Source organism: Sebastes fasciatus, chromosome 7, assembly GCF_043250625.1.
Source record: "Sebastes fasciatus isolate fSebFas1 chromosome 7, fSebFas1.pri, whole genome shotgun sequence".
Lineage (NCBI taxonomy): Eukaryota > Metazoa > Chordata > Actinopteri > Perciformes > Sebastidae > Sebastes > Sebastes fasciatus.
The window spans coordinates 20,271,480-20,299,402 of record NC_133801.1 but is presented as its reverse complement, the minus strand read 5'-3'; the positions used below and the strand labels follow the sequence as shown (position 1 = coordinate 20,299,402).

At 40.4% G+C, this 27,923-nt stretch overlaps 2 protein-coding genes across 3 annotated transcripts; both read left to right on the top strand.

Annotated features, from left to right (window-relative positions):
- Positions 1–1,826: 1,826 nt before the first annotated feature.
- On the top strand, positions 1,827–19,127 carry LOC141771640 (uncharacterized). Of its 2 annotated transcripts, XM_074642114.1 has the most exons (8): positions 1,827–1,937; positions 2,034–2,066; positions 4,127–4,172; positions 6,956–7,110; positions 8,664–8,795; positions 15,772–15,902; positions 17,610–17,631; positions 19,042–19,127. In XM_074642114.1, exons 1-8 carry the CDS (start codon positions 1,889–1,891, stop codon positions 19,110–19,112), a joined length of 639 nt encoding a protein of 212 aa, XP_074498215.1. In that variant the 5' UTR covers positions 1,827–1,888; the 3' UTR covers positions 19,113–19,127. The 2 variants fall into 2 exon arrangements, with proteins under 2 accessions (XP_074498215.1, XP_074498216.1); XM_074642115.1 differs by lacking the exons at positions 15,772–15,902; positions 17,610–17,631; positions 19,042–19,127 and adding an exon at positions 10,396–10,586 and having other exon boundaries at positions 1,828–1,937.
- Positions 19,128–20,697: 1,570 nt separating this feature from the next.
- On the top strand, positions 20,698–27,617 carry LOC141771639 (uncharacterized). The gene is made up of 7 exons (XM_074642113.1): positions 20,698–20,866; positions 22,160–22,254; positions 23,018–23,097; positions 24,045–24,192; positions 25,434–25,590; positions 25,704–25,757; positions 25,850–27,617. The coding sequence occupies exons 1-7, from the start codon at positions 20,713–20,715 to the stop codon at positions 26,119–26,121; spliced, it is 960 nt and encodes a 319-aa protein (XP_074498214.1). The 5' UTR covers positions 20,698–20,712; the 3' UTR covers positions 26,122–27,617.
- Positions 27,618–27,923: the final 306 nt, after the last annotated feature.

Genomic DNA, 27,923 nt, shown 5'->3' with positions numbered 1-27,923 from the left:
TCACTTCAATAGTCCATCCGTTTATCTACATTTCACACATTACTGAGCCCTAATGGATCACTTTATGAACATATTACATTTCTGTAAAGTTAGACTATAGAAAAAAATTATACATAGAATACATATATCCCCTAATAGCAGTCATTTTTTTGACCCCTCACTTTGTCCTCTGTGTCTCAAATGTAAAACCGAAATAGGTACCATAACCTATTGCCTTTGGTCGTGTCATACATTACAGAAGTACTGGTCTGAAATGAATCCAATGTCTTTGATTTTAGGAATCCCAAGTACAAATATAAACTACTGCAGCCAACAAAAGGTTATACAACAGTCTTACATTTGCTGCTAGAAAAAATATATTCCCACATGTGGATTAATGATAAGAAACCCTCTGTTCAAGGCTGACGAAAAGTCATATTTGAGATGGTCCCTTTGGAATTTGTGCCAAAGTAGATTAGTTCCACAATATTTGGCATCCCTATCTTAATTATATTGGACCTGAACTCTCTTCCATTATCTCACAAGGAGTCTCTTGAACGTGAACTCATATATCCTGTGACTTCCATGCACTAAGGACTATTTCCTATGACCTCCTACACTGTAAACAATTGCTGTTAATTTACAGCAGGATTTCAACAGTATAAACCTGTTATTGCTAAAAACAGTGCTTTACTGTTAAAAGAAAACCTGTTAAATTACGCTGAACTGAACTATAATGCATTCTTAAAGAACAGCACTTTACTGCTGATCAACTGTCTAAAGTATCATCAGTAACAGTTTCATGCAGTATTTCTTTAATTCTGGGACCTGATCTGCTCATGTGAGGCTTGTGCATTGTACATGATTGTAAAATCAGTGAATTAGCTCTGTTCTTCACTCACATGTTGTTCTGGTTTACATTCTGTGCTTGTAGCAGCTATAGACAGACATTTTGGGAAAAGTGTCAACAAGTCTATTATAGCCTTTTTCCTAACAAGTGCCTTTAATTGTATTTAGTGTGACTATTCCTATGTCTGTAACCTGCTAAGTCTATTCATCTAGGCAAACAATAATGTTTATTGAAATGTATGTAAAAAATACAACCTAAATAGTGCATTAAAACAAATTAGTAAGATAATGTAAAAGAGAGGTGAAAAACAGCGATATAATGTATCTTTAGCTAATCCATCTCAGCTCTCACTCCACACTGACGCAATAATTATGACATAATTCACTTCCGGGCAATATTCAAAAAATGTTTTGCGACAGGGAGGGAGGTTATAATTTAAGAGGAAAATTGAATTTTAAAAAGCATTGTGTTCCTACAACAAAGAAGAGTATGTGTATTTCAGCCTGTGGGCTGGATTTGTGGAATGGGTTGGGTGATGGGTTGAAGGGGAGCACAAATATAAATCAATTTAAAAAGCTATACAAAAAATATATTTTTGGGAGGTATATGGTTGAGGAAGAGTTGTGATAAGGGTTGCATTATATACTTTTTAACTCCGGATGGATTTTTGGGTTGTAAATAAACTTGGGACGCTGTTCATTATATTCAATTTGGGATGTAAATACATTTAAAAAAAAAATAGATAGTTTTTATATTATATTATATTATATTATGATTCTGATAATATAATATAATATAATATAAAAACTCACTTTCTCACTTCTCTATTAACTCATATATCATGATATATGAGTTAATTGAGGAGAAGTGCTGCCAATTATTTACTGTTATTTTACTGGGAGATTCTTAACAGTGCGGATTAATGTGCGTCAGGCGCGTTTGATCTACAGGTTTATGAATGCACTATTTTTAGGTGGGAGTGGCTCACTGATACTATTTAGACACAGGCCCATCGTTTTGCTTCTCAAGGCATATCGGTCTCTCAGTAGGATAAGTGGGATGATGATTCAAACAGGCTCTCAGATGATCCCACTTTGGGCATTGTTGGGTATGCTACAGGCGCACCTTTACACAAATTCATTTGGATTCATGACAGTGATGGTTTATAATCACTTTAATCACGCCTCTGTTTACCTGATTTCAGTTACGCTGTTTTGTGGTTTCCCCGCTGCTCGTGGTAAGTAGCCTACAGCTTTATTTAATGGACTTCATGAGTTTATTCATTCATCCTCCAAGAACCTGTTTGTTTTATCTGAGGTATGTTAGTTCAGGATTTCCACATCCTACAAGGGGTTGCAGTGTTGAAGTAGTGTGAGCGAATGTGAGTGTGATTAGGTAGAGGAGAAAAGGAAATATTAGGGGGCCTCGTGGGAACATTGTGAGTGAGGTCTGGGAAGTGAATGGAATCTGCAGTCTGTGATGATGTAGTCTTGTGGTTTGAGATAGCAGATAGTGAAAGCAGATAGCCTTATCAGTGAAATTTCGTTTTATGTGTGCGATGATTGCACATTTAAAAACCGGTTTAGCCTATACCATGCAAAGTATGTGACCTAATTTATTATCTTCATAAAGTATCATAAATCCTCAGCTACAGCAGCTGAAACTAAAGCTGCAGCAGACTGTGAAGTCTGACTGGTTAGGTTAGTTTGTCACATATCTCACTAGTAAGCTCATCAGCTGGATGACACCAAACAGCTCCTCTTCACTCTATCAGCCCTAATGTTACCTGTAGCAGAGGGAGGAGGACAGGAGGACAGAGGACAGGAGGAAAGAGGACAGGAGAACAGGAGGACAGAGGACAGGAGGACAGGGGACAGGAGGACAGGAGGACAGGAGTACAGGAGGACAGGAGGACAGAGGACAGGAGGAAGGACTGATACTGACTGATGTCTGTGTTTTTCGGTCTTTATAAACTTCACTTAGTATTTTCATGTCAGGAATATGATTTATTTTATTAACATGTTAGATTTGTTTCCAGTGAGATATTAATGAGTTTATAAGGTGGCTTTGCTGTTGTAAACTTTACTGTTGCTGCTCTAGAAACAACATTTAGCCCAGTTATGTTTTAAATACAGTATATGTATATGTATATGTATAGCTAATATGCACACTTCAATATTTGTATATTTATCGCAAATCATAGTGCATTAGACAGGTAATCTGAACAAAAAAAAAATCCCGTGCCTCTGTGTCCTCCGGTGCTCCTAACGGCATCTGCAAGATTTCACAGACTTGAGGGAAACAACCAATCAGAGCCGAGCTGGAGTCGTACTTCTCTGAGCAGCTGTCAATCACCGGAGAACTCTGTTCAAATGGTCAAACTAGGCAGCGCTGATCAAATATCTCTGAAATGACCTGATTGGCCAAAGTCTCTCTAGATTTTGTAAAGCCTGATAACAGAACCATGAGGAGGAGCAGAAGTCTAGTTATCTCTCAGAACACTTGAATTACGATATGCTGAAAGGTTAGAAATGATTTGTTTTGCCCAATAATGCCAAAAACATTCTGCCAGCTGCCACTTTAATGCCATGAAGCATGTCATGTTTTCTCTTTTTTTCCTTGTTTGATGAAATTGGAAACCTATTGCAATGACAGCATGTAGTGTTGAGGATAAGTGAAAGGGTGCAGCATGACATTAGGGGGTGGATGTCGAGGCTGTGGATTGACGTGTGCCTCTGATTTGACCCCGGAGATGTGGGCACGAGTCAGGGTCTGAGTTGGAAACTGCTGACACTGCTGTAATATCCTGTGTATGCATGTGCTTTTAGATGCCGATATTCTTAGATGGAAAGAGTATTAAAGTACAAGTAAAGAGTCAAAATATAGGCCTACTCTGAGTGAACCTATGCTTTATGTTTTAAAATAAAAAAGGGTCTGTAAACATGCAGAACTGTTGACAAGTGTCAGCTGAGGAGCAGCTTCTTCTCGGCTGCAGCTCCTGGTTTCTTTTGTTCCTTTCTCACATCATGACTTTTTTCCCATGATTTTTGTTCTTACTCTGTAATGGATGTGACTTGAAATCAGGTACATGTCATAAAAAAGTACTTATGTAAAAGTAAAATGACAGATTTAAAAAAAAAATACTAAGTAGCCTATACACAAAAAGACTTGCTGGTAAACGTTTATACTTAATATGTTTACTAGAGAGGTTATCTGGGTGTCACTACATGTTTTGCCTGTAAGCCTTATTATATTTCCAATGACTCATCAACTTGTGACTTTTGTGTTTGTGAACAGGTGCCGCCATTGGAGCAGCCGCAGCCTCTAAAAGTGACTGCTACCGGTAAGTGTTCCCATGTGTGTGTGTGTGTGTGTGTGTTAGAGAAGATTGTCTGGTGCCTGGGCTGAAAATGGATTTCATCTTTAAGGGTTTTGGGCAGGCTTTGAAACCAGCCGATTAGATTGTTGTCAGGCTGTTAAATAGGCGTTATCAGTCGGTATAAGCCCCATAGATGTGGGTCAATAGGGGCCTACTACACCCACTAGTAGGTTTTATCATCTATTCACATGGAAGATCACCGAAAGAAGGTATAAAAGAGCACAACAGCAACCTCTACCGACCGTAGTAAATATGACAGGAGCAGAAGCGGAAGTCATATGTATAATTGTGTTTTTTTTGCCTAAACCTAAAGAAGCCTTTTTGTTTGTGGTCAAAACTTGACGTTTCAGTTTTACATGTTAGAATATGTTGCTTTTAAGTTTCACTTTTACCCCGCCTTTGCCCAATGTCAGCTGGGATCGGCTCTAGCCACCCCCCCGGCCCCCCACCCCCACCCCACCCCCCCCCCCGCAACCTCAAATGAGATAAACGGTTACAGATAACGGATGGAAATCTTTCGTTTACTGTTTTTGTTATTATCACCACTTGTTTTCTTCGTTGCGATGAGAACTCTATTTTTGTTTAGGCTATTGATTATTATTCCCCTGCGACAACGTGGAGACTCCCTCTCGTGCAGCAAGCTGCAACACGAAATTTTTATTCTACAAAATCTTTCCTCCCTTTGCCGAGCCTGGTAGTTACTCACCTTAAATAAAGTTGGCAGCAGCCTAATTTCATATTCAGGTTTAACTTGCTGATCCCTTCATCTTTAATTTCCCGACAGCTCGAAAGAATTGTGAACTGAGCTTGTCTTGTTGCACATTAGGTCTGTCAGAAGTACCTGCTGCTCTGCTCCATGTTGCCGTTTCTGAAATTGAGGTTCATATTTTTCTACTTTTCGCTGATTTACCAACGAGCCATGTTAAGACTGCATGCTGACCACTCATCGATCAAACACATTTCAAATATTTCCTTTTGCATTTACGTTTCCTTTTTTTGTTTAGCTAATATTTTCTCAGACGTGGATAAACAGGCAATAAGTAACTCCAGAAGAAAACTATTGCTCGCCTTTCTTCTGAAAGAACGTGGTGAGGAGTTGTGTCCCAGAATTAAAACAGACAGATCCGCACAACAAATAGCTCCTGTTAGAAGGATTTGTATTGCTTCGAGCACCAGGCTCTTCTTCAGATTGATGCCATGCTTTCTCAAACGCTGATACTTCAATAAAATGTTGTATAATACACAGTAATGGTTCCCAATGATCCATACTAAGGTATCTAGTGACCCTATGAGCTTTTCTCTCGTGTATCATTAGACTAAAATATCCATCCATCCATCCATCTTCAACCGCTTATCCGGGATCGGGTCGCGGGGGCAACAGCTCCAGCAGGGGACCCCAAACTCGGGATCCCGAGGCGTTCCCAGGCCAGAGTAGAGATATAATCTCTCCACCTAGTCCTGGGTCTTCCCCTTGGTCTCCTCCCAGCTGGTCGTGCCTGGAACACCTCCAAAGGGAGGCGCCCAGGGGGCATCCGTGCTAGATGCCCGAACCACCTCAACTGGCTCCTTTCGACGCAAAGGAGCAAGGACTCTACTCCGAGTCCCTCACGGATGACTGAGCTTCTCACCCTATCTCTAAGGGAGACGCCAGCCACCCTCCTGAGGAAACCCATTTCGGCCGCTTGCACCCGCGACCTCGTTCTTTCGGTCATGACCCAACCCTCATGACCATAGGTGAGAGTAGGAACGAAGATTGAACAGTAGATCGAGAGCTTTGCCTTCCGGCTCAGCTGCGGTAAAGCGAATGCAATACCGCCCCTGATGCTCCGATTCTCCGACCAATCTCACGTTCCATCGTCCCCTCACTCGTGAACAAGACCCCGAGATACTTGAACTCCTTCACTTGGGGTAAGGACTCATTCCCTACCCGGAGTAGGCAATCCATCGGTTTCCTACTTCGGTTTCCTGACTAAAATATCCATTTGGGCAAAATAAATATCACATTGTAGTGGGCAGTAGTGTTATTTTATTTATTGAGCACATTCATGGTCCCAAGATGAAGTAATGAATGAATAAAAGTTAAATGATTAATGAAACCATGGCATTTCTGTAAGGCAATCCTCTTTTGAGCATCTCTACTCGTAAGCCTCTAAGAAGAGCAACTTGTTACCGTAACAATAGCAACTTCTTACAGCACGAGTAACCCAACGGAAAAAAAATTAGATTTTCGCCATTGAAAAGCCCAGCAGCCGTTCAGTCCTGTTGAAAGCCAAAACCTTCCCTGCTGGAACCTTAAAATGTGATCTATTTTTCCCTGTGTAATGTTCACGTGCACAGCGAGGGTGGACATGTATGTATGGGTACCTGTGTAACTGTTAGTTAAGAGTGTTTTCACAAGAGATCTGAATATAACATACGTCTATCCTTTGCACCTTAACTGCAATCTGTATATGCCTATTTAAATACACCACATATATCCTCATTTGTATATACTGTCTTAACCAGCACTTTGCACTCTGGTTAGATGCAAAACCGCATTTCGTTGTACATGTACTTGTACTATGTGCAATGACAATAAAGTTGAATATATTCCAATCTATTCTAAGAGTCCATTAGAGGGCAGTATAACAAAGGATACAGGGTAAAATGTGCATTGACATGAAAGGAGGCTAAGTTTATATGTGAAATAACTGTATTTTCGACAGATTTACTGTGATGTATATGTAATACTAATGATTGTCTTGCAGAAAAACCTGTATGGATAAAGAGTATAACATCAGCGAGGCCACGTGCTGTGAGAATCAACTTCATCCAGGGGAAGGGCTGTCATGTTGTGGAGAGCAGGCTTTCAACCCTGAAGAAGCCACTTGTTGTAAAGTAGGAGATGGACACAACACAACAGGTAATGAATGACAACACATTTGTGTCAAACCAGCAAGAAATTTGAATGTTGGATTTGTGATTTTACGCCCCAAAAAACGTCAGGAGCTGTTGTATGCGGTGAGGAAAGATGGCACAGCAAAGACTAAAAGTGTCTGGATTGCAGCTTGTTTCAAAGTCTGTGCTCTCCCTCAGACAGCATCAAGAAGTTTATGCAATAGGGAAGACACGTGATAAATTGCGGCGACTGTAAATATGAATCAGCACAAACTATCGGTAATGAGTGGGTTGAATGAAGAATTAGATGAATCATTAACGTCTCAATATTGCCTAACAAAGACAGTCTGTGTTTGCAAATTAATTTCCGCTGCTTTTGTGGTTTTATGATTTTGGCATTGAAACAAAAGTGTTTAATATGTCACCTAAATGAAAACAGAGGAAAACAGAGCAACACAATTCACATAAAAACCCTCCACGATTGACAAGTTATTGTTGGCAAAGGTCTAAAAAGCATAGTATCTTATGTTGAATTCCATTTCCTGTTTAAAGAAGTTTTTTAACTTCCTCTGCTATAGAAAATATGTATAACATTCATTCAATATATCTTTTTTTAAATCACCAGAAATGTTTAGGTACACCTAGTGCAGTCTAATACAACAGTCATGCAATATATTCTACCTTCATGAAGGTTATAATGTTTTTGTTGATAAAAGAAGACATGATACAACTGTACGGCCATTTTGGAGGCTGCGAACCAGTGGCGGACTCAGGCTGTCTGAGGGGCAGGGACGAAAAAATTAAATAAAAGGGGCACCAGGTGCATGCGGTGGGGCAACAGCGCACAGTTTTCCAGCATGTACGTAGGGAAGCCTATATGGCACTGTATCATGTTTTCTCCTTTTAAGGGCAGCCTAGGGCTCTGCATCTCCTTTTGTCCACTGGAAGGACACTCTAGAGGGCACTTTATCAAGTTTTCTCCACTGGAAGGGCACCATAGAGGGCACTTTATCAGTTTTATCATCCATAGGGGCACCATAGAGGGCCCTTCATCATGTTTTCTCCACTGGAAGGGCACCCTAGATTTATCTACCATAAAGGCATCAAAGAGGGCCCTTTTGCTCAATTAGCTTCGAAACTAGGGGCACCTGAAGAGACACATGAGAGAGCAGAAAGAAAACACATAACACCATTGTTCATAGAGTCATCTGTGTGCCAGTACTCACATAGGATAAAAAAAAAACAACTCTTTTTTGTAGTGTACTATTATATATCAGGTGTTTCCACATAATCTAAACTGCTGCCGTTCTTGTTGTCAGCTCTGAATTGTTGTACTACGTACATATGACGTCTTGATCCCAGTGCCTCCCCTCTTTGGCCAACATCTGTGCTGCACACGCAAGAAAACACAACCTTCATGCCAGAGACCATGTGTTTTTTATTGTACTTTTGGCCTCTCTCTGAACCTGGTGGCAACTTCCCAGCAGCAGCTTTTGGCGCTACTGTAGCACAAAGCCCTTTCAGCTGTTTCTGTGGTGCATCTCTGTCTGTATGTTGACTTTATCTCTGTTCTTACAGCTGTTACAGAGGGTCTTAGCCAAAAAGTGTCAGTTTGCTGTGGACTGAAGGCCTACAACAAACTCAATGAAATGTGCTGTCAGTCAACCGTCGTAACCAAACCTGGACCAAAGGCCGAATGTTGTGGTACAGGTGAGTAGAGCAGGACATAATGAAGCATCAAATGAACAGTATACACTTACATAATACAATTTCTTTAGGTTTCCTTATTGTAATGTATACCATTCCCACAAAAAATTCTCGATTCCTCTGATTGGATGGCAGATGTCTATCATTTGTAGTAACACCAATGGTGCAGATGTTTGTTTCCAGAGTATTAAACTCTGCGTAAAGACAACGCACCTGTGAGTTAACCTTTTCCACTCCCCCCCCCCCTTTTCAGAGACCTATTTTTGTCTTTTTTAACGGGGTAAAGGGGGTCTTTAGGGGGAGATGGCAGGTCAACAGTAGATGTCACATAGAGGTGGTGTACATCATCTGAAAGCTGGAAACCTAAAGATTAATTTGAGATGCACTCAGCACTGTGTGTCAAGTGGTTCTAGTCATGAATCAGAAAAAAAATAAAAAATTAATGAATTAAAATAAATTGTGAAAGTTTATAAGGGCTAAGAACATTATGATAGACGTATATAGTAGCCATTCCCATGCTCTATTACGTTTCAGAAGTTGCTGCATCAGTTTTGATACCATTTGTTACACAGATTTGGCGCTAAATGTAAGCATTTTTACCACTGATAAAAAATTATCAATATCCCTCCAAAATACCACATTAAGTGATGCTGTGATTTGGTATCAAAAACGTTTGACATTTGGAGATTTCTACAAGAATTGCATTTATTTGGCGATTAGATGGCGGGCACTTCTCTTCTGGAAACGGCTCAGAAACCCCCTTATTGTCAATCTAGCTAGGAAAGCTATACATCCTCTGAATGTTCTAGGTCTCTAGTTTGTAGCTGTAGAGTTTCATGAGGCTGAGATTATCCTAGAGGTCACCACAGGTCATTTTATACAGTGAGGTCAGTTTTCAAAAAATGGCTTCATGAATCACACATGAGTACAGTTGGGCTCCAGTATGCAGAAATATAAAAAATACATCATTTTAGAATAGCCAAAAATAACACATTTGTACTGCATGCAAAGAACTGTTTTTGCCCCAAACTGCATGTGATTATCATAAAGTGGGCATGTCTGTAAAGGGGAGACTCGTGGGTACCCATAGAACCCATTTTCATTCACATATCTTGAGGTCAGAGGTCAAGGGACCGCTTTGAAATTAGCCATGCCAGTTTTTCCTCACCAAATTTAGCCTAATTTTGTAGAATTATTTAGCGTTCTTCCCGACAAGCTAGCGTGACAGGTGGTTGGTAGCAATCGATTCCATGGGTACCTACACCTCTAGCTCTAAAACTGAGTCTGCTAAAGCCTCTGAAAAAAGTAAAGTCGGCCGAGGGCGTCGGCGCCCTCAAGGAGTGGAAGAGGTTGAAGAGCTTATAATCTCATTATAAATGTACAAATACATACACCTTGTCGGTATTCGTGACATATAAAGATGATGTTTTTCTGATACAAATTTACAGATTACAAAAATATCCTGGTTTTGCTCTGTTCTGCTCTATTGTACTCTATCCAAACACTTGTGGTCTATAGTATACATAGTAGCTTGTCATCTTACAGTAGTTGTGGCTGAGATAAAGTGAAACTGTTTAAAGAGTCATCCTTATCTTTTCCACAGGGGCTTATGATGACGACACACAGTTGTGTTGCGGTCCGGAAAATAACAAGAAGATCTGGAAGAAAACCTCCAGCGACAACAAGTGCTGTGGACGTGACCAGTTCGACGCTAAGACTCAGTACTGCAGTAACGTGACTGTTACCATACACTCCATCAGTGAGTCAAGGAACGTCTGAACGGTGTCCCTTACCTGCCTAACGCAGTTTCATGCAAATCTTTCAAATCTGTTTAAGATTGTACTCTCAGGTTGCACCGTTGTCAAGTTTAGAAAATGCTGCAGGATATAAGCTTTGTTTTGTATGCTGGAGTTGTTTTTTCTCAATTAATTCAAAAATGGTGCTTAGAATAGATACAATACTGCGTACACATGCAAATGTAGTATTTGCAAGTGTGCCGTACATCTATAATTGCTCACAGTGTTGCATTGGACAGTGTATTTTACGTCATTTCATGACATTTTCTGATTGGTTGGTTTGACGGCACATTGTGAGAATATCTTATTTTCCATTTTCGATTGTCAACAAAATATGTTACCAATCTTCATCTGAAACACTAAACACAGGGCTTTCATCCAGGAGACCGCTGTTTGTGTCCCGTGCGTTAAGTTTCACTTTCACGTTACAATTAGCTGTTCGTTCGTGTCCTGTGTTAACAACATCAAGTCACATTTTCACTGTAAAAACTTAGTAATTTTAATCCCAACCATGTTTTTTTTTCTAAACCTAACTAAGTGGTTTTGTTGCCTAATCCTAAGCAAGTGTTTTTGTCTAATTTACAACATTAAGCATGTGTTTACTGCGACCCAAACAACCCGTTCCCACTCCCAACTCGTCAAATACCGCCGTTTGGTCAGTGCCCCTCGGCATCGGAAACCGTCGCACGGAGGCACCCTTTAGCAACACTATGTGACAAACCGGGCTTCAAACTAACTCCAATGTAAACCCACGCACAGCGTTAATTGACGGTATGAGCAAGTGATGGAGTATAAAGAGCGTGAGAGTCCCTTCAGGGCAGGCGGGCGGGGTGGTGGATGGGTCAAACAAACAAGACTTTCAACCAGAAGACCGGTGTTCGTGTCCCGTGTGAAGCTAAAAGTAACGTTGACTTTTTTTAATCATGTCAGTCTTTAGTCACATGACTCATCGGTATCGTCAGTCCGGTGAGTCACGAGTTACATCAGTTACTAGTCAGTGAAGTTAATGTCAACCACAGTAGTTTCCTAAACCTAACGAAGTGGTAGTGTTGCCTAATACTAACTTCCTGTGAAAATGGAAGTTTATTTTGAAAGGACACTATGCATGTAATGGCCGTATATTGACATGCCGTCCCTGGTCGGTCCAAAAGTAATGCAAGAGAGGCACCCCATGCGTCGGTCTCGATGCCGAGGGGCACTGACCAAGCAGCAGTATTTCACGAGTTGGGAGTGAGAATGTGTTGACCAAAAAAGTGATGTCGAAGGGTCTGACAAAGGGACAGTATGTGACAGGTTGGGATGAGATTGTTATCTTTGTACAAAGAACAAGGAATTTCACACTAATGAATGTGTGTGGTGCCTGTATGTTGACTTGATCTTTGATCTTTGCAGCTCACTGTGGAACTACGGCCTACAACACATCCCACCAACTATGCTGTCAATTAACTGTTGTAGCCAAAACTTCACCAAATGCAGAATGCTGCGATAAACGTGAGTAGAGCTGAATCTAAACACAGTACCTTGGTGACTCATGTCAGCTGTGTTGTGGCTGAGGTAAGAGTGATGCAGTTTTAAGTATCATCCTTATCTTTTCCACAGGGGCTTATGATGACGACACACAGTTGTGTTGCGGTCCGAAAAATAACAAGAAGATCTGGAAGAAAACCTCCAGCGACAACAAGTGCTGTGGACATGACCAGTTCGACGCTAAGACTCAGTACTGCAGTAACGTGACTCTTACCGTACACTCCATCAGTGAGTCAAGGAGCGTCTGAACGGCGTCCCTTACCTGCCTAACGCAGTTTCATGCAAATCTTTCAAATCTGTTTAAGATTGTACTCTCAGGTTGCACCGCTGTCAAGTTTAGAAAATGCTGCAGGATATAAGCTTTGTTTTGTATGCTGGAGTTGTTTTTTCTCAATTAATTCAAAAATGGTGCTTAGAATAGATACAGTACTGCGTACACATGCAAATGTAGTATTTGCAAGTGTGCCGTACATCTATAATTGCTCACAGTGTTGCATTGGACAGTGTATTTTACGTCATTTCATGACATTTTCTGATTGGTTGGTTTGACGGCACATTGTGAGAATATCTTATTTTCCATTTTCGATTGTCAACAAAATATGTTACCAATCTTCATCTGAAACACTAAACACAGGGCTTTCATCCAGGAGACCGCTGTTTGTGTCCCGTGCGTTAAGTTTCACTTTCACGTTACAATTAGCTGTTCGTTCGTGTCCTGTGTTAACAACATCAAGTCACATTTTCACTGTAAAAACTTAGTAATTTTAATCCCAACCATGTTTTTTTTTCTAAACCTAACTAAGTGGTTTTGTTGCCTAATCCTAAGCAAGTGTTTTTGTCTAATTTACAACATTAAGCATGTGTTTACTGCGACCCAAACAACCCGTTCCCACTCCCAACTCGTCAAATACCGCCGTTTGGTCAGTGCCCCTCGGCATCGGAAACCGTCGCACGGAGGCACCCTTTAGCAACACTATGTGACAAACCGGGCTTCAAACTAACTCCAATGTAAACCCACGCACAGCGTTAATAGACGGTATGAGCAAGTGATGGAGTATAAAGAGCGTGAGAGTCCCTTCAGGGCAGGCGGGCGTGGTGGTGGATGGGTCAAACAAACAAGACTTTCAACCAGAAGACCGGTGTTCGTGTCCCGTGTGAAGCTAAAAGTAACGTTGACTTTTTTTAATCATGTCAGTCTTTAGTCACATGACTCATCGGTATCGTCAGTCCGGTGAGTCACTAGTTACATCAGTTACTAGTCAGTGAAGTTAATGTCAACCACAGTAGTTTCCTAAACCTAACGAAGTGGTAGTGTTGCCTAATACTAACTTCCTGTGAAAATGGAAGTTTATTTTGAAAGGACACTATGCATGTAATGGCCGTATATTGACATGCCGTCCCTGGTCGGTCCAAAAGTAATGCAAGAGAGGCACCCCATGCGTCGGTCTCGATGCCGAGGGGCACTGACCAAGCAGCAGTATTTCACGAGTTGGGAGTGAGAATGTGTTGACCAAAAAAGTGATGTCGAAGGGTCTGACAAAGGGACAGTATGTGACAGGTTGGGATGAGATTGTTATCTTTGTACAAAGAACAAGGAATTTCACACTAATGAATGTGTGTGGTGCCTGTATGTTGACTTGATCTTTGATCTTTGCAGCTCACTGTGGAACTACGGCCTACAACACATCCCACCAACTATGCTGTCAATTAACTGTTGTAGCCAAAACTTCACCAAATGCAGAATGCTGCGATAAACGTGAGTAGAGCTGAATCTAAACACAGTACCTTGGTGACTCATGTCAGCTGTGTTGTGGCTGAGGTAAGAGTGATGCAGTTTTAAGTATCATCCTTATCTTTTCCACAGGGGCTTATGATGACGACACACAGTTGTGTTGCGGTCCGAAAAATAACAAGAAGATCTGGAAGAAAACCTCCAGCGACAACAAGTGCTGTGGACATGACCAGTTCGACGCTAAGACTCAGTACTGCAGTAACGTGACTCTTACCGTACACTCCATCAGTGAGTCAAGGAGCGTCTGAACGGCGTCCCTTACCTGCCTAACGCAGTTTCATGCAAATCTTTCAAATCTGTTTAAGATTGTACTCTCAGGTTGCACCGCTGTCAAGTTTAGAAAATGCTGCAGGATATAAGCTTTGTTTTGTATGCTGGAGTTGTTTTTTCTCAATTAATTCAAAAATGGTGCTTAGAATAGATACAATACTGCGTACACATGCAAATGTAGTATTTGCAAGTGTGCCGTACATCTATAATTGCTCACAGTGTTGCATTGGACAGTGTATTTTACGTCATTTCATGACATTTTCTGATTGGTTGGTTTGACGGCACATTGTGAGAATATCTTATTTTCCATTTTCGATTGTCAACAAAATATGTTACCAATCTTCATCTGAAACACTAAACACAGGGCTTTCATCCAGGAGACCGCTGTTTGTGTCCCGTGCGTTAAGTTTCACTTTCACGTTACAATTAGCTGTTCGTTCGTGTCCTGTGTTAACAACATCAAGTCACATTTTCACTGTAAAAACTTAGTAATTTTAATCCCAACCATGTTTTTTTTTCTAAACCTAACTAAGTGGTTTTGTTGCCTAATCCTAAGCAAGTGTTTTTGTCTAATTTACAACATTAAGCATGTGTTTACTGCGACCCAAACAACCCGTTCCCACTCCCAACTCGTCAAATACCGCCGTTTGGTCAGTGCCCCTCGGCATCGGAAACCGTCGCACGGAGGCACCCTTTAGCAACACTATGTGACAAACCGGGCTTCAAACTAACTCCAATGTAAACCCACGCACAGCGTTAATAGACGGTATGAGCAAGTGATGGAGTATAAAGAGCGTGAGAGTCCCTTCAGGGCAGGCGGGCGGGGTGGTGGATGGGTCAAACAAACAAGACTTTCAACCAGAAGACCGGTGTTCGTGTCCCGTGTGAAGCTAAAAGTAACGTTGACTTTTTTTAATCATGTCAGTCTTTAGTCACATGACTCATCGGTATCGTCAGTCCGGTGAGTCACTAGTTACATCAGTTACTAGTCAGTGAAGTTAATGTCAACCACAGTAGTTTCCTAAACCTAACGAAGTGGTAGTGTTGCCTAATACTAACTTCCTGTGAAAATGGAAGTTTATTTTGAAAGGACACTATGCATGTAATGGCCGTATATTGACATGCCGTCCCTGGTCGGTCCAAAAGTAATGCAAGAGAGGCACCCCATGCGTCGGTCTCGATGCCGAGGGGCACTGACCAAGCAGCAGTATTTCACGAGTTGGGAGTGAGAATGTGTTGACCAAAAAAGTGATGTCGAAGGGTCTGACAAAGGGACAGTATGTGACAGGTTGGGATGAGATTGTTATCTTTGTACAAAGAACAAGGAATTTCACACTAATGAATGTGTGTGGTGCCTGTATGTTGACTTGATCTTTGATCTTTGCAGCTCACTGTGGAACTACGGCCTACAACACATCCCACCAACTATGCTGTCAATTAACTGTTGTAGCCAAAACTTCACCAAATGCAGAATGCTGCGATAAACGTGAGTAGAGCTGAATCTAAACACAGTACCTTGGTGACTCATGTCAGCTGTGTTGTGGCTGAGGTAAGAGTGATGCAGTTTTAAGTATCATCCTTATCTTTTCCACAGGGGCTTATGATGACAACACACAGTTGTGTTGCGGTCCGGAAAATAACAAGAAGATCTTGATGAAAACCTCCAGCGACAACAAGTGCTGTGGACATGACCAGTTCGACGCTAAGACTCAGTACTGCAGTAACGTGACTGTTACCATACACTCCATCAGTGAGTCAAGGAGCATCTGAACGGCGTCCCTTACCTGCCTAACGCAGTTTCATGCAAAATCTTTGAAATCTGTTCATACCCATGTGGTTTATGCTTATTATTTAACATTTTGAAGCATACCTGCCCGCTGCAATCCTCCCTCATGAAATAAGAAAGCAGTAACTTTGTATCACACATGTTGATGATAGAATCAGGATCACCTTTAATGGCCAACCCTTACCAGAATTAAATGTATTCAAGTGTGCTATTAGTATACTTCTTTTGAACAAAAATAGGAGAGTATACTTTCAGTTTACTTTTTATGTACTTATCAGAGATATACTTAACAAAAGTATACTTAAGTATACTTGGCTCATACTGACAAGTATAACAAAGAGTCTACATAAAAGTCTAAGTGTTCTTGGCTTACACTGACAAGAATTCTTAAAAGTCTAAGTATACTTGGCTTATAGGCCTACTTACTTAATCTTTTGATCAAGATATACTTAAGAAAAGTATAATTAAGTATTCTTGCCTTATAGGCCTACAGAAAAGAATACTTGGCTTGTAGTTGTGCTTACTTTCTGATAGAGTAGTCTATTAAAGTGTGTGAGAGATTGTAAAAGGATGTTTTATATGAATTTACTTCAATTCATCAAGTCTTTGGATTATCCGTTCACCGTAGAGGCATGCGAGAAAAACACATTTTAATATTTTTTTTAATCTCATCACACATCATCAAGTCAAATAGCAAAAAGAGCAAATATCTTTATGTAATACATAAATCATTGGCTAAGAACTATAAGTTATAGTATACAAAGTGCTTTCATGATTTAAAAAGCAGATTTTTTGCAATCCAAGTCAAGTTTCAAGTCTTAAGTATGTGTACAAGGAATTTGACTCACTTTTCATCTCTCTCTCAATGTTTCCTTGACCAACTAGGTGCCCTAGGCAAGATTTTAGGTGGTGCCCTTTGCATCAAATCAAATTCCGTCACCAATCATTGTGTTCATACACTCACACAGAAACTGCTTAACTTCCTGTGAAAATGGAAGTTTATTTTGAAAGGACACTATGCATGTAATGGCCGTATATTGACATGCCGTCCCTGGTCGGTCCAAAAGTAATGCAAGAGAGGCACCCAATGCGTCGGTCTCGATGCCGAGGGGCACTGACCAAGCAGCAGTATTTCACGAGTTGGGAGTGAGAATGTGTTGACCAAAAAAGTGATGTCGAAGGGTCTGACAAAGGGACAGTATGTGACAGGTTGGGATGAGATTGTTATCTTTGTACAAAGAACAAGGAATTTCACACTAATGAATGTGTGTGGTGCCTGTATGTTGACTTGATCTTTGATCTTTGCAGCTCACTGTGGAACTACGGCCTACAACACATCCCACCAACTATGCTGTCAATTAACTGTTGTAGCCAAAACTTCACCAAATGCAGAATGCTGCGATAAACGTGAGTAGAGCTGAATCTAAACACAGTACCTTGGTGACTCATGTCAGCTGTGTTGTGGCTGAGGTAAGACTGATGCAGTTTTAAGTATCATCCTAATCTTTTCCACAGAGGCGATTAATGGAACACAGTTGTGTTGCGGTCCGATTGATAACAAGACGATCTTGATGAAAACCTCCAGCGACAACAAGTGCTGTGGACATGAACAGTTCGACTCTAAGACTCATTACTGCAATAACGAGCCTCTTAAGATACAACCCATCAGTAAGTCAGGGAGCGACTGAACGTCGTCCCTTACCTGCCTAACGCAGTTTCATGCAAAATCTTTGAAATCTGTTCATACCCATGTGGTTTATGCTTATTATTTAACATTTTGAAGCTTACCTGCCCGCTGCAATCCTCCCTCATGAAATAAGAAAGCAGTAACTTTGAATCACACATGTTGATGATAGAATCAGGATCACCTTTAATGGCCAACCCTTACCAGAATTAAATGTATTCAAGTGTGCTATTAGTATACTTCTTTTGAACAAAAATAGGAGAGTATACTTTCAGTTTACTTTTTATGTACTTATCAGAGATATACCTAACAAAAGTATACTTAAGTATACTTGGCTCATACTGACAAGTATAACAAAGGGTCTACATAAAAGTCTAAGTATACTTGGCTTTTAATTAATCACACATTTTTATCTGCTCAAAATGTACCAAAGGGAGATTTGACAAGTATTTAACACTCTTATCAACATGGCAGTGGGCAAACATCCTTGCTTTATGCAAATGTATGTATATATTTATTATTGGAAATCAATTAACAACACAAAACAATGACAAATATTGTCCAGAAACCCTCACAGGTACTGCATTTAGCATAAAAAATATGCTGAAATCATAACATGGCAAACTCAAGCCCAACAGACAACAACAGCTGTCAGTGTGCTGACTTGACTATGACTTGCCCCAAACTGCATGTGATTATCATAAAGTGGGCGTGTCTGTAAAGGGGAGAATCCATAGTATCCATAGAACCCATTTTCAGGTCAAGGGACCCCTTTGAAAATGGCCATGCCAGTTTTTCATTGCCAAAATTTAGCATAGGTTTGGAGCGTTATTCCTTCGCGACAAGCTAGTATGACACGGATGAACCAACGGATTCCTTAGGATTTCTAGTTTCATATGATGCCAATATCTTCACTCTAGCTTTAAACTGAGTCTGCTACAACCTAAAAATCGCAAGTTGCGTTAAAGCGTTCAAGAAATTAGTGACATTAAAACAAATTTGCGTTAACGCGTTAACTTTGACACAATACATATGTATCACTTACAGCACAATGCTATAATTCTTTCCTAATTTTCTTTTTCTGAGTCAAATCTAGAAACATTTTCTCACTAAACAAAGCCTGCAAGATGTTTAAACTAACGTGATCTAACTGAGACCGCGTGCGCTGAATGTTGTATTTATTGTTATTGGTCAGGTGTTTTGTCTCCGTGAGCCAGAGAGGAATTACAGCAAATGTCTGAACATGCAGGATGAGTCACTGACAGTTTTACCTGAATTTAGTTTGGATGGGAGAATAAGATGCTCACACTTTGTTGACATTCCTGCTGTATTGAGTCGTGCTGTTATTATTTTTTTCATACACTCAAACTACTTTGTGTGCTTTATCTCCACAGGTACGCAGCAACAGGTAAGACACAAACTGTTATCTTCAGTTTATGTGATTTACCCGAGAGACAACATCTAGTCAGCTGTGTCAAAGCTGCCCAAAGTTGCATGCACCATGACAATAACCTCATACATACAGTATCTACTATCTGCAATACACTATAATATATAGGGGATGGATAAAATAACAGAAACACCTGACAAAATAATGCAATTAACTACAGTAGTAATAAAGCTGACCTTTGTGAGGCTGTTCAATTTTAGTTGAGCGTCGATTCAGGTGGATAATAATAATGTTTGAAGCCTTAGTGATGTTGTTGCATTTGGATTGACTTGCATTAATTTATATTTTTGGTGTTTTATTTATTTATTTTTTCAGAGACCTGCACCTCAACCCATCTGGTAAGTCAACCAAAGGTTTTAACTATCTTACTGAGACCAACAAAACCTTATTTTTGCCTCACAATGAAAATTATCACCCTCACGAGAGTGGTTAAATATTGACCCAGTTTGGATCACAATTAACTTTACCCAGTACCAATGACTTGTTTTGAACCCGGTGCTAGACATAAACATGCTGAGGTTTTACCCTTAAGCTGTCACAAATGTATTGTTAATTGTACAAAGCGATAGGCATATGACATTCAAAACTGCAAAGAATACTCATATTCCAAGTTTAAAAAGAACTAGATTATAGCAGTTTACAACTTCGCACAACGTCAAGTCCGCCAAGACCCTTTTAGGGGGATAAAAAAATCGAAGATCCTATAGATTGTAATTTTGACAAGTCTGTATGCATTCATCTCTTGTTAAACAAATGGTTGTTTTATACACAGGTCTAATAATTATTTTGCCACCTTGCCTGAACCTGAGCATTCGCGATACCTTTTTTTTAGGCCACAGCAGGGGAACAAATCGGAGATCAGCGTTTTGGCAGCAACTCTTTGGCATAGCGTTATTAATTTAAACCAGTTTGTTTAAAGTAGAAGTTTGGAGACATGTTTCAACTTCCTCTGTTTACACAGGATTGAGGGCGTGATAATGAGAACCTACTCTGGATGATGTATTGCCAGTCTGATGTATACCATATTGTAGTTTGGATAAATAACACAATAGTAATAATCCCCCTCAGATTTAACACTGTCGTGATCTGTCATCACTGTTGCCATTGTTACTGTTAGCGCTGTTAGTTGCGAGCCACTGGTTCGGCTGTCGCCATGTTGAGAGCCGTGCGGAGGCAATAGAAATGCTCCCAATCTCTCATTTAGTACCTTTAATTATTTTAAATCCTGTATTGTTTACATCCATATTTACTCGCTTGCAGTCTTCTTCTTCTCTGCCTTTGCTGGCACATTGTCGTGTTTCTTGGTGCATTACCGCCACCCATAGATCAGTGGAATACTGTGGAACCATTGACAGGAACATGTATCGTGTCACTAGCGTGTGTCTAGCAGTCAAAAACTCCACACAGGGAACCTTTAACCCAGTAGTTGCATTGGTGCTAATGTGAATTTTAATGGGTTAAATTGGAGTCACACTTTTGGTAATTTTGCTGTACATAGAATTGTGCATCCATGATTTTTACTTACATTACATTCTTTTAGCTGACACTTTTATCCAATGCGACTTCCAATAAGTGTGTTCAACCATGCTTTGTGTTGTATGATAGTGTTAATGGGATGTGGACTGCTTTTGTGTTTATTTTTTGCTTATCTTTGCACATCCACAGCACTGAGCCAGACACAAGAGTCTGTGGGTCGTCATGTTACAATACCAGGCACTTCAGCTGCTGTGAGAGAAATAAGGAAAAGTCTAAGGGGTGTTGCGCCACAGGTAAGACTGTGGGTGAGCTGGTTTTGGGTGTGTTGGTGTTGCATCTGTCAGTTGTAATATGATGAGACATTATGTCAGCATGGTGGAGTCTGTCTGTGTGTGAAAATACCTACTCCTTACACCATAAATTATCCCTAAGGGAACAAGATAACGATATCTAAGATCCTGGCACTCTTTGTTGCAGATATTTAATTTCAATGACACGCATAAACGCCCTCAGTGGAAACTGTGAACGAATAGACAAACATGTTGCTGTGTCAGGAGACGGCGTCAAGCTAAACTGTTTAACTGTTTAAAGGGAGTAGTCAGACTGTACTGCCCCAAATCTATTTATTTTAGAGAGCATAATCAGTTTCCCTTTTCCCTAAATAACCTGGACACAAGATTTATCACCTTTTGAAATAGGAATTAAAGCAGCAATGGGTAAAATTGGAGCAAATAGGATTAAAAAAAGTTATTTTTATAAAATGGTCACTATATCCTGACAGTAGTGCATGAGACAGGTAATCTGGAAAAATCATGTGCCTCTGTGCCCTCCGGTGCTCCTAATGGCATCTGCAAGATTTCACAGACCGGAGGAAAACAACCAATCAGAGCCGAGCTGGAGTTTTGCCGTCTTTGAGCAGCTGTCAATCACTCGCAAAGTCCGATCAAACGGTCAAACTAGGCAGCGCTGATCAAATATGAATCAATATTCTGTTACTGTAAAGCCTATCTCTCTCCTCAAATGTTTTCAGATACATCTTGTAGTGTACTGTTTAGCTGTAAAATTAGAACGTTTGCTCCGGCTGGTGGGCGGTGCGTCGGATTTCCTCAACATCACAACAATATGTTTCTTGAAACATTTGAGGCGAGAAATATTTAAATATTTTTTTCCGGCTGATGCAAGTGTGCGAAAACCTCTCATGGCAGCAGAGATCATAACTGGCTTTTGGCCTCAGACGTGGGAATTACCCATTCCCCTACATTCTGCTGGCTCTCTGCTGCTTCACTCCTTCTTTTATGGTCTATTCTGGGAAAAAAAGGATGATAGAAAACCACACGTATTATTTTCCACTCTTCGCACACTGGAGTTTCGAAGGCAAGTTTCTGCACATGCTGGTAAACACCCTGACAGATATGTGTGCGGATTCATTTTTTCACACACCTCTCAATATTCAATCTTGTCTCTCGCAGACCCTCTGAGTCACTTTTTCCAGATGTCATCCCTCCACCCTCCACCGGATAAACCCACATTCTTTTCTCTGCCTGTTCTGTAACCCACCGACGCCTATCCCACCCTCGTCTGTTTAGGTCGAGGTGCTGACGCCGCCCCCGCTGTGTATAACCCGCATACGCACGTCTGCTGTGATGGCTGTTTATCTGAGCGGAGGCCTCCGATAGATCTGGTATAATGACACTTACTGTTTCTGATCTGCTCAGCTGGGTGGAGTATTTTTTTCCTGTAAAGGTCAATAATCTTTCTCTGTGTTTTTCTGTGGGAAACATACACCACCCTTTCCAGTGAGATTTGTTGGCTTGTAAATAATAAGTTCACGTCACGCCTCTCTTAAAAACTGAATTGAACTTCAAAGGCAAAAAGACCTTTTTGTAAGTAGCTGCCTTATGTGTCTTATGACAACATTTTTAATCAATGGTTTGAGGAAAAGCAGCACATTTCTTTAATATAATCTTTGCAAAGAATAATTTATCAGTTTAGAACTGACGGCAGTCCATCCCCGTTACTACTGTAAAAAAAAAAAAAAAACTCTGCTGTATTTGGTGCAGCTTTGTTGAGAGAGCTCGGAGCTCCACCCAGCTCCTTATATACAGCAAGTGAGTGTGTTTTGTGCCTATTGGATAAAACGCACTGCTAACGTTGCCGTCATTTACGTTAACGGATGATATTGCATTTTTTTTGTTTTGTTTTGGGTCTGCATTTTTGTCAGAATTCATGCGTATATAATTTATGTTCCCATGGATGTGCCTGCTTGTGTCTGTATTGCTGCACTTTATTTTATCTGATTCTTTGAGTGCTGCACCGTATGGTTTGGCACAACTCGGAGTCCTCTGTGCTAATAACACCTTGTGCATGGACAGAGAAGATGGAGAGGAGTGTTCGGGGATCAGTATCCCTTATAACCAGCTAAAGGGACTGTGTCTTGTTTTCAGTCTCATGGCTCAACAGAACAACACTGCTGTGGGACGGGAGTCTATTGGCCTCACACTGAGATCTGCTGCGATGGACACAGGTGTGTGTTTATGCTTGTCTGTGAAAATACTGATGAATTTCAGTGAGCTAATCAACGTGTTGTTTTGCAGTGTCTGGTATGTGTTTTTCCCAGAGTTAAGGAATGAGGCTGTATGGGAAACAGTTAATTTTTCTTTCTCTTGTGAGGATACAGACAAAACCCAGACAGGAGTGGCAAGGAAAAATTCTTTCTGACTGGTTTCATACTGTCAGCGAGACAGGCGAGCATTCCAGTAGCTAGACTGACCCCTTCACCTTGGCTCCTTTTCATTGTTTGTGGCAACTTTAAGTACGCACCACTGAGCCAAGGAATGTCTGTCTGTCTGGGTTTACGGCTGCTTTAAAGAATGTCAGTGCATTCGTTTTTCATATGCTTGTGCATGTTGGGACTCTTTTACAGTGTTTATCTTCCAGGGGTTTACAATATTTGAATGGGGCTCTGATATTTTAATGAGGTCACAGTTTAGGTCGCAGGTTTTATGTGGCTGTATTCATTGAATCTCAGCTATTTTCATCAAACCTGTTTTTAGAAAATCTAGCAAAAGCTAAAGATCTAGATCTTTTTCTGAAGATTTGGTGGAGACCACACCAGCGCTAAAAGGAGAGTGAATGTTGGATTCACATTTGACAAGTGGCAAGAGACACATGTAGAAGCTTGCTAAGTGCAAGTGCAAGTGTTTGCTGACATGTTCGCCAGATCAACCTGATAACATTTAACCGCTATTTTAGTCATCTGTCTCGTGTGTGTCTGATGGAACAGGTACTTTTCCACTAGACACTATGTTGAAGAAGTTACCTCCTTATCTGACATCCAGCGTACTTTATGTCTGCAGGAAGCATATTCTAACCGTCTTTTGAATGTAAGATGATCCGTCCTCATAACATAACAACTTCTTTATCTCACTCACCAGATTTGATATTAACTACAAGCTCTGTTTCTCCACCCAGTCATCAAAGAAAAGAAAACACTCACTGTTGCGGGGTAAAAGCGTACAACATTAAAAACACACGGATGAAATGCTGCGCAGGGACATTGTACAACCTGACTGGAGGACATGAGGCGCAGTGCTGTGGATCCCTTCTGCTAACCCCACCAGTAGGTTTTATTTATAATAATAATGATAATAATAATAATAATGTGCCCATTTCTAAATATATCCATGACCTTAAATGTGCCAATAACTCAATAACTCCAAAGTTTGACGTGTTTTAAATCATCAATGCATCCAGCTTTTGTTCAGAGTTTTGAAAGGTGTGCAAAGCCGACAACCTCACCATGAGGACAGAACATGTTTGATTCTGTTTGCCTAAAATAACGCCATGTGTAAGCTTAATACTTTTTTCCCCCCTATTTGTCTGCACATCCCTTTGAGAGAGAAAGTACGCTTTTGGGCTGGACTGCAGAGGCCCTACAAACGCAAAAGTCTGTCACTGAGTGATTGATTGACTGACTGAGTGATGAAGTCACACGGTTGGTCGGCTGATTGTTGGAGTTACGTCATTGGCTGTTGCTCTTTCAAAATGAAACAGTCCTTTATGCAAATGAGCCCGTCCAGCGCGACGCGTCCGGCTCACAAAACTTGGACCAAGCTGTCAAACTAGGCGATCTAGTTCTGATATGAAACGAGATTCAGCAGCAGCATAGCCTATTTCTCGCTTAACATGTTTTCAAAAGTAGATTTTGGTGGATTGTTTAGACGGAATAACAAAAAGTTTACAGGCCACCATGTTGTTTCCTGTTTGAAACGGCAAGCAGAAAACCAGGGACCAATCAGGTGCATTCAACGATAGGGGATGTCACCAATTGAACGGCCAATTGAGTGGAGCAGCGTGTCCCCTAGTGTCCTCGCCGGACCTGGTGGACATGTACTGCTGGATTTAACATTATAGACATGACCACTGACTATTTGTGTTACAATTTAGCCACAAATTCACAGACTGACCATAAGCGGTCCAGCCATATACACGGTTTTGACCGAGTCTTTATGGACCCCTGGGTAGTTATGGGCAGAGACACAGGAAGTCCTGCACAGATTCTTACAACAAATAGAACAAAACATCTCTAATCTGAACATAAACAAAATCATTTTCAACTTTATATGTAAAGTTAACAAGGCTTATACCTAAAATTAATAATTTTAGATATTATACCAGAGCACCAGTCACACCACTTCTGCCCATAACCCTGGTGAGATCCATAATTGTGTGTCCTGGATCTTTTTACTATATATCTTGCAGGTCGAGGACACATACAGTGATATCAGTAAGATGGCAAACAAGCATATATTTAGTGACCATTAATGTGACACATCATCATTCTATCTACTTTATAATCAGAATGTTTGCTGCTCGAGTGAGGACATGGAGGTGCTCTACGCTGCCAAGACAGGATTCGGATGCTGTGATCACAGCTACTACAACGCCACTCTGTGGTCGTGCTGTGCAGGGAAGCTGAGTCCAGTACACCAACCAGCACAGCAGCAGATGATTAAAGGTCAGTTTTGCGATGCTTGGACATTGCCTGCAGAAGACAGTCATTTTCTCACATCATGTATATTCCACTTTCTGTATCTTAGCAATAATATGTATGTATAATTTTGTTTTCAGAATCCAGACTTCTGTCAGTGAACAATCTAAATGAAGCAGATCTTTGCGAAAAAAGTAAGATATCAGTTTATAATTTAAATTTAAATACTGATTATGAATATGTGTGAATTTGTACATTTTACGTGTTTGTTTATGTCCCTGTTTAGTGCAAATCGGGACTGTGCAAAGTGTGTCCCCGCACAGCATTGTGTTCATCAACGTGCTGAAAATCAATGGAAGAGATGCCACAGTGACAGCTCTGGCCTCGCCTCACATCCTGAAAACCCCTGATCGCTGCAGCTCCCCTAAACTGACCCCTGGGAAGACCTACTTCTTGAACAAAGTTAATGTCTTCACTGACTTCAACCATGAGTCTATTCCCCAGTCACTCCATTTCATTACATCCAAGTGTAAGCGTCCTGTTACCACGTCCAGCTAATCTGCTCTTGTACACATGGGCAAGGTTAGACAATTTACTTGAAAAATGTTATCAGTCACTCATTACTTATTAGTCATTAAAAAAATATTATTTTACTTTACTAATAACTAATAAGCATCTTCTGTGAAATGTGACACTGGTTTACCATGCAGCAAACCTATGATTTCAGAAGTATTTAATGACTATTAACAGCTGATTTAGCCCTGGGCAGGACCAGTATTATCAAATTATCTATGGGCTCCTACTGACCTTCTCTTTGTGCATTGTGTATGAATTACCAAGTAATAATCACTTTGCGGTAATTTGGCAATTGACTGTATTAACTGTAATAGCTCAATTTTTTTTACTTTATATGGCACTTTACCAAACTTTACCAACTTTACAAATTTGCAGTCCAATTACCACAAACAAATTGCCACTCATTGAACCTGGAGACCTTCAGGCCCCACTCCATAAGTACCGTCCGCATAGTGAAGCTGCAGGGTTCATACTCCCTCCAGCTCTGAATAAAACATGGTGACTCCTGAATGAAGTCTTACCAGACACTTGCCAGCTAGCTAAGAAGACACAGTGAGTAAACAGGACAACAGTGGAGTTACTGGAAGGCATATTTCTTGTCTTTTAATGGAGACCAGCCATCCTCTCCCACCTCCAGCCTCTGCACTAAGTCAACATGTCCCAAACAGTGTGTTCACTGGCTGACGTCAAATAAGCCAACTCTCCAAAATGTTGACTTTGATGTTACGAGGATTAACTACAATTTTTTGCCTAAACTATAACCACTACTAAAGATGTATGCTACTAGGATTCAATATTTAGGATTTAAATAAAACCTGTGCAGAAAAAGTAGCTGACTTCTTTGCCGTCTGGTAGCTGGTAGCATGCAAGAATATTAATATGTAGCTTGAGCTAAACGTAAGCTAAACAGCTATCAGTTTGTGTTTTTGGAATATTATGCTCATCCTTGTCATTTTTATACTTTATTATTTTTAATTTTGCACTAAAATACACAATGGCAACTGTTTGCACATGTCCTTCCTTCATACAGTTGTATTTAAAAAGATAATAATTGATAAGGATAACAAAATATCACCAAAACAAATATGCTAAAAGGAACCAAAACTCCAATCACTCAAAGATTCGGCAGTGGTGCACTGAATTTATGTTTCTTAATAACTGTTACCATCCTTCTTAGTTGCATTTAGGCTGCAGATTGTTTTTTGTTGTACTGCGCATTCCTGTACTGTATGTGTGTGTGTGTGTGTGTGTGTGTGTGTGTGTGTGTGTGTGTGTGTGTGTGTGTGTGTGTGTGTGCGTGCGTGTGTGTGTACATATGTGAATGACTATTTTCATTTTACTTATCTATATATATATTTTTTTTCTTATTTTAAAAAACAGAAACTTATAAAATTGCATGTTTATTTTAATATATGACAGGATCTACTTTAACTGCTTTATGTTTTATACATTTTATCTAAATAAACAATTATAATAACCTCTTGTGTCTTATCTTGCTTAATTTTGGGCTTGGGCTAAACTTTCTGTGGAGGCTTATAGTGAATACTTTGACATCACAGGATGTGTATTTTATTCTACACAGTGGCCTGTTGTTTTTTGTGTGGGCCTTTTTGGCTCTGTTTCATTTAAGCTAACACTAGTCAGGTTTCCATCCACCTGGAGCACAAATTTGAACTGAATTTACAGAAAATTGGCAAAAGAAAATGCTAACTTTTTAACTCGGACAAAGAGTAGACTTCCTCATGCGGACCTTGTCTTGATGTGATTCTTTCTCTCGATTGCAA

Bases quoted from the DNA above. Each gene is read 5' to 3' on its own strand.
- LOC141771639 (XM_074642113.1), top strand. From the start codon at position 20,713: ATGTGGACTGCTTTTGTGTTTATTTTTTGCTTATCTTTGCACATCCAC. The intron at 20,867-22,159 runs GTAAGACTGTGG...TCGTCTGTTTAG, and splicing joins TAAGGGGTGTTGCGCCACAG to GTCGAGGTGCTGACGCCGCC. The intron at 23,098-24,044 runs GTGTGTGTTTAT...TTCTCCACCCAG, and splicing joins ATCTGCTGCGATGGACACAG to TCATCAAAGAAAAGAAAACA.
- LOC141771640 (XM_074642114.1), top strand. From the start codon at position 1,889: ATGATGATTCAAACAGGCTCTCAGATGATCCCACTTTGGGCATTGTTG. The intron at 8,796-15,771 runs GTGAGTAGAGCA...TCTTTTCCACAG, and splicing joins GGCCGAATGTTGTGGTACAG to GGGCTTATGATGACAACACA. The intron at 15,903-17,609 runs GTGACTGTTACC...TGCAATAACGAG, and splicing joins AGACTCAGTACTGCAGTAAC to CCTCTTAAGATACAACCCAT.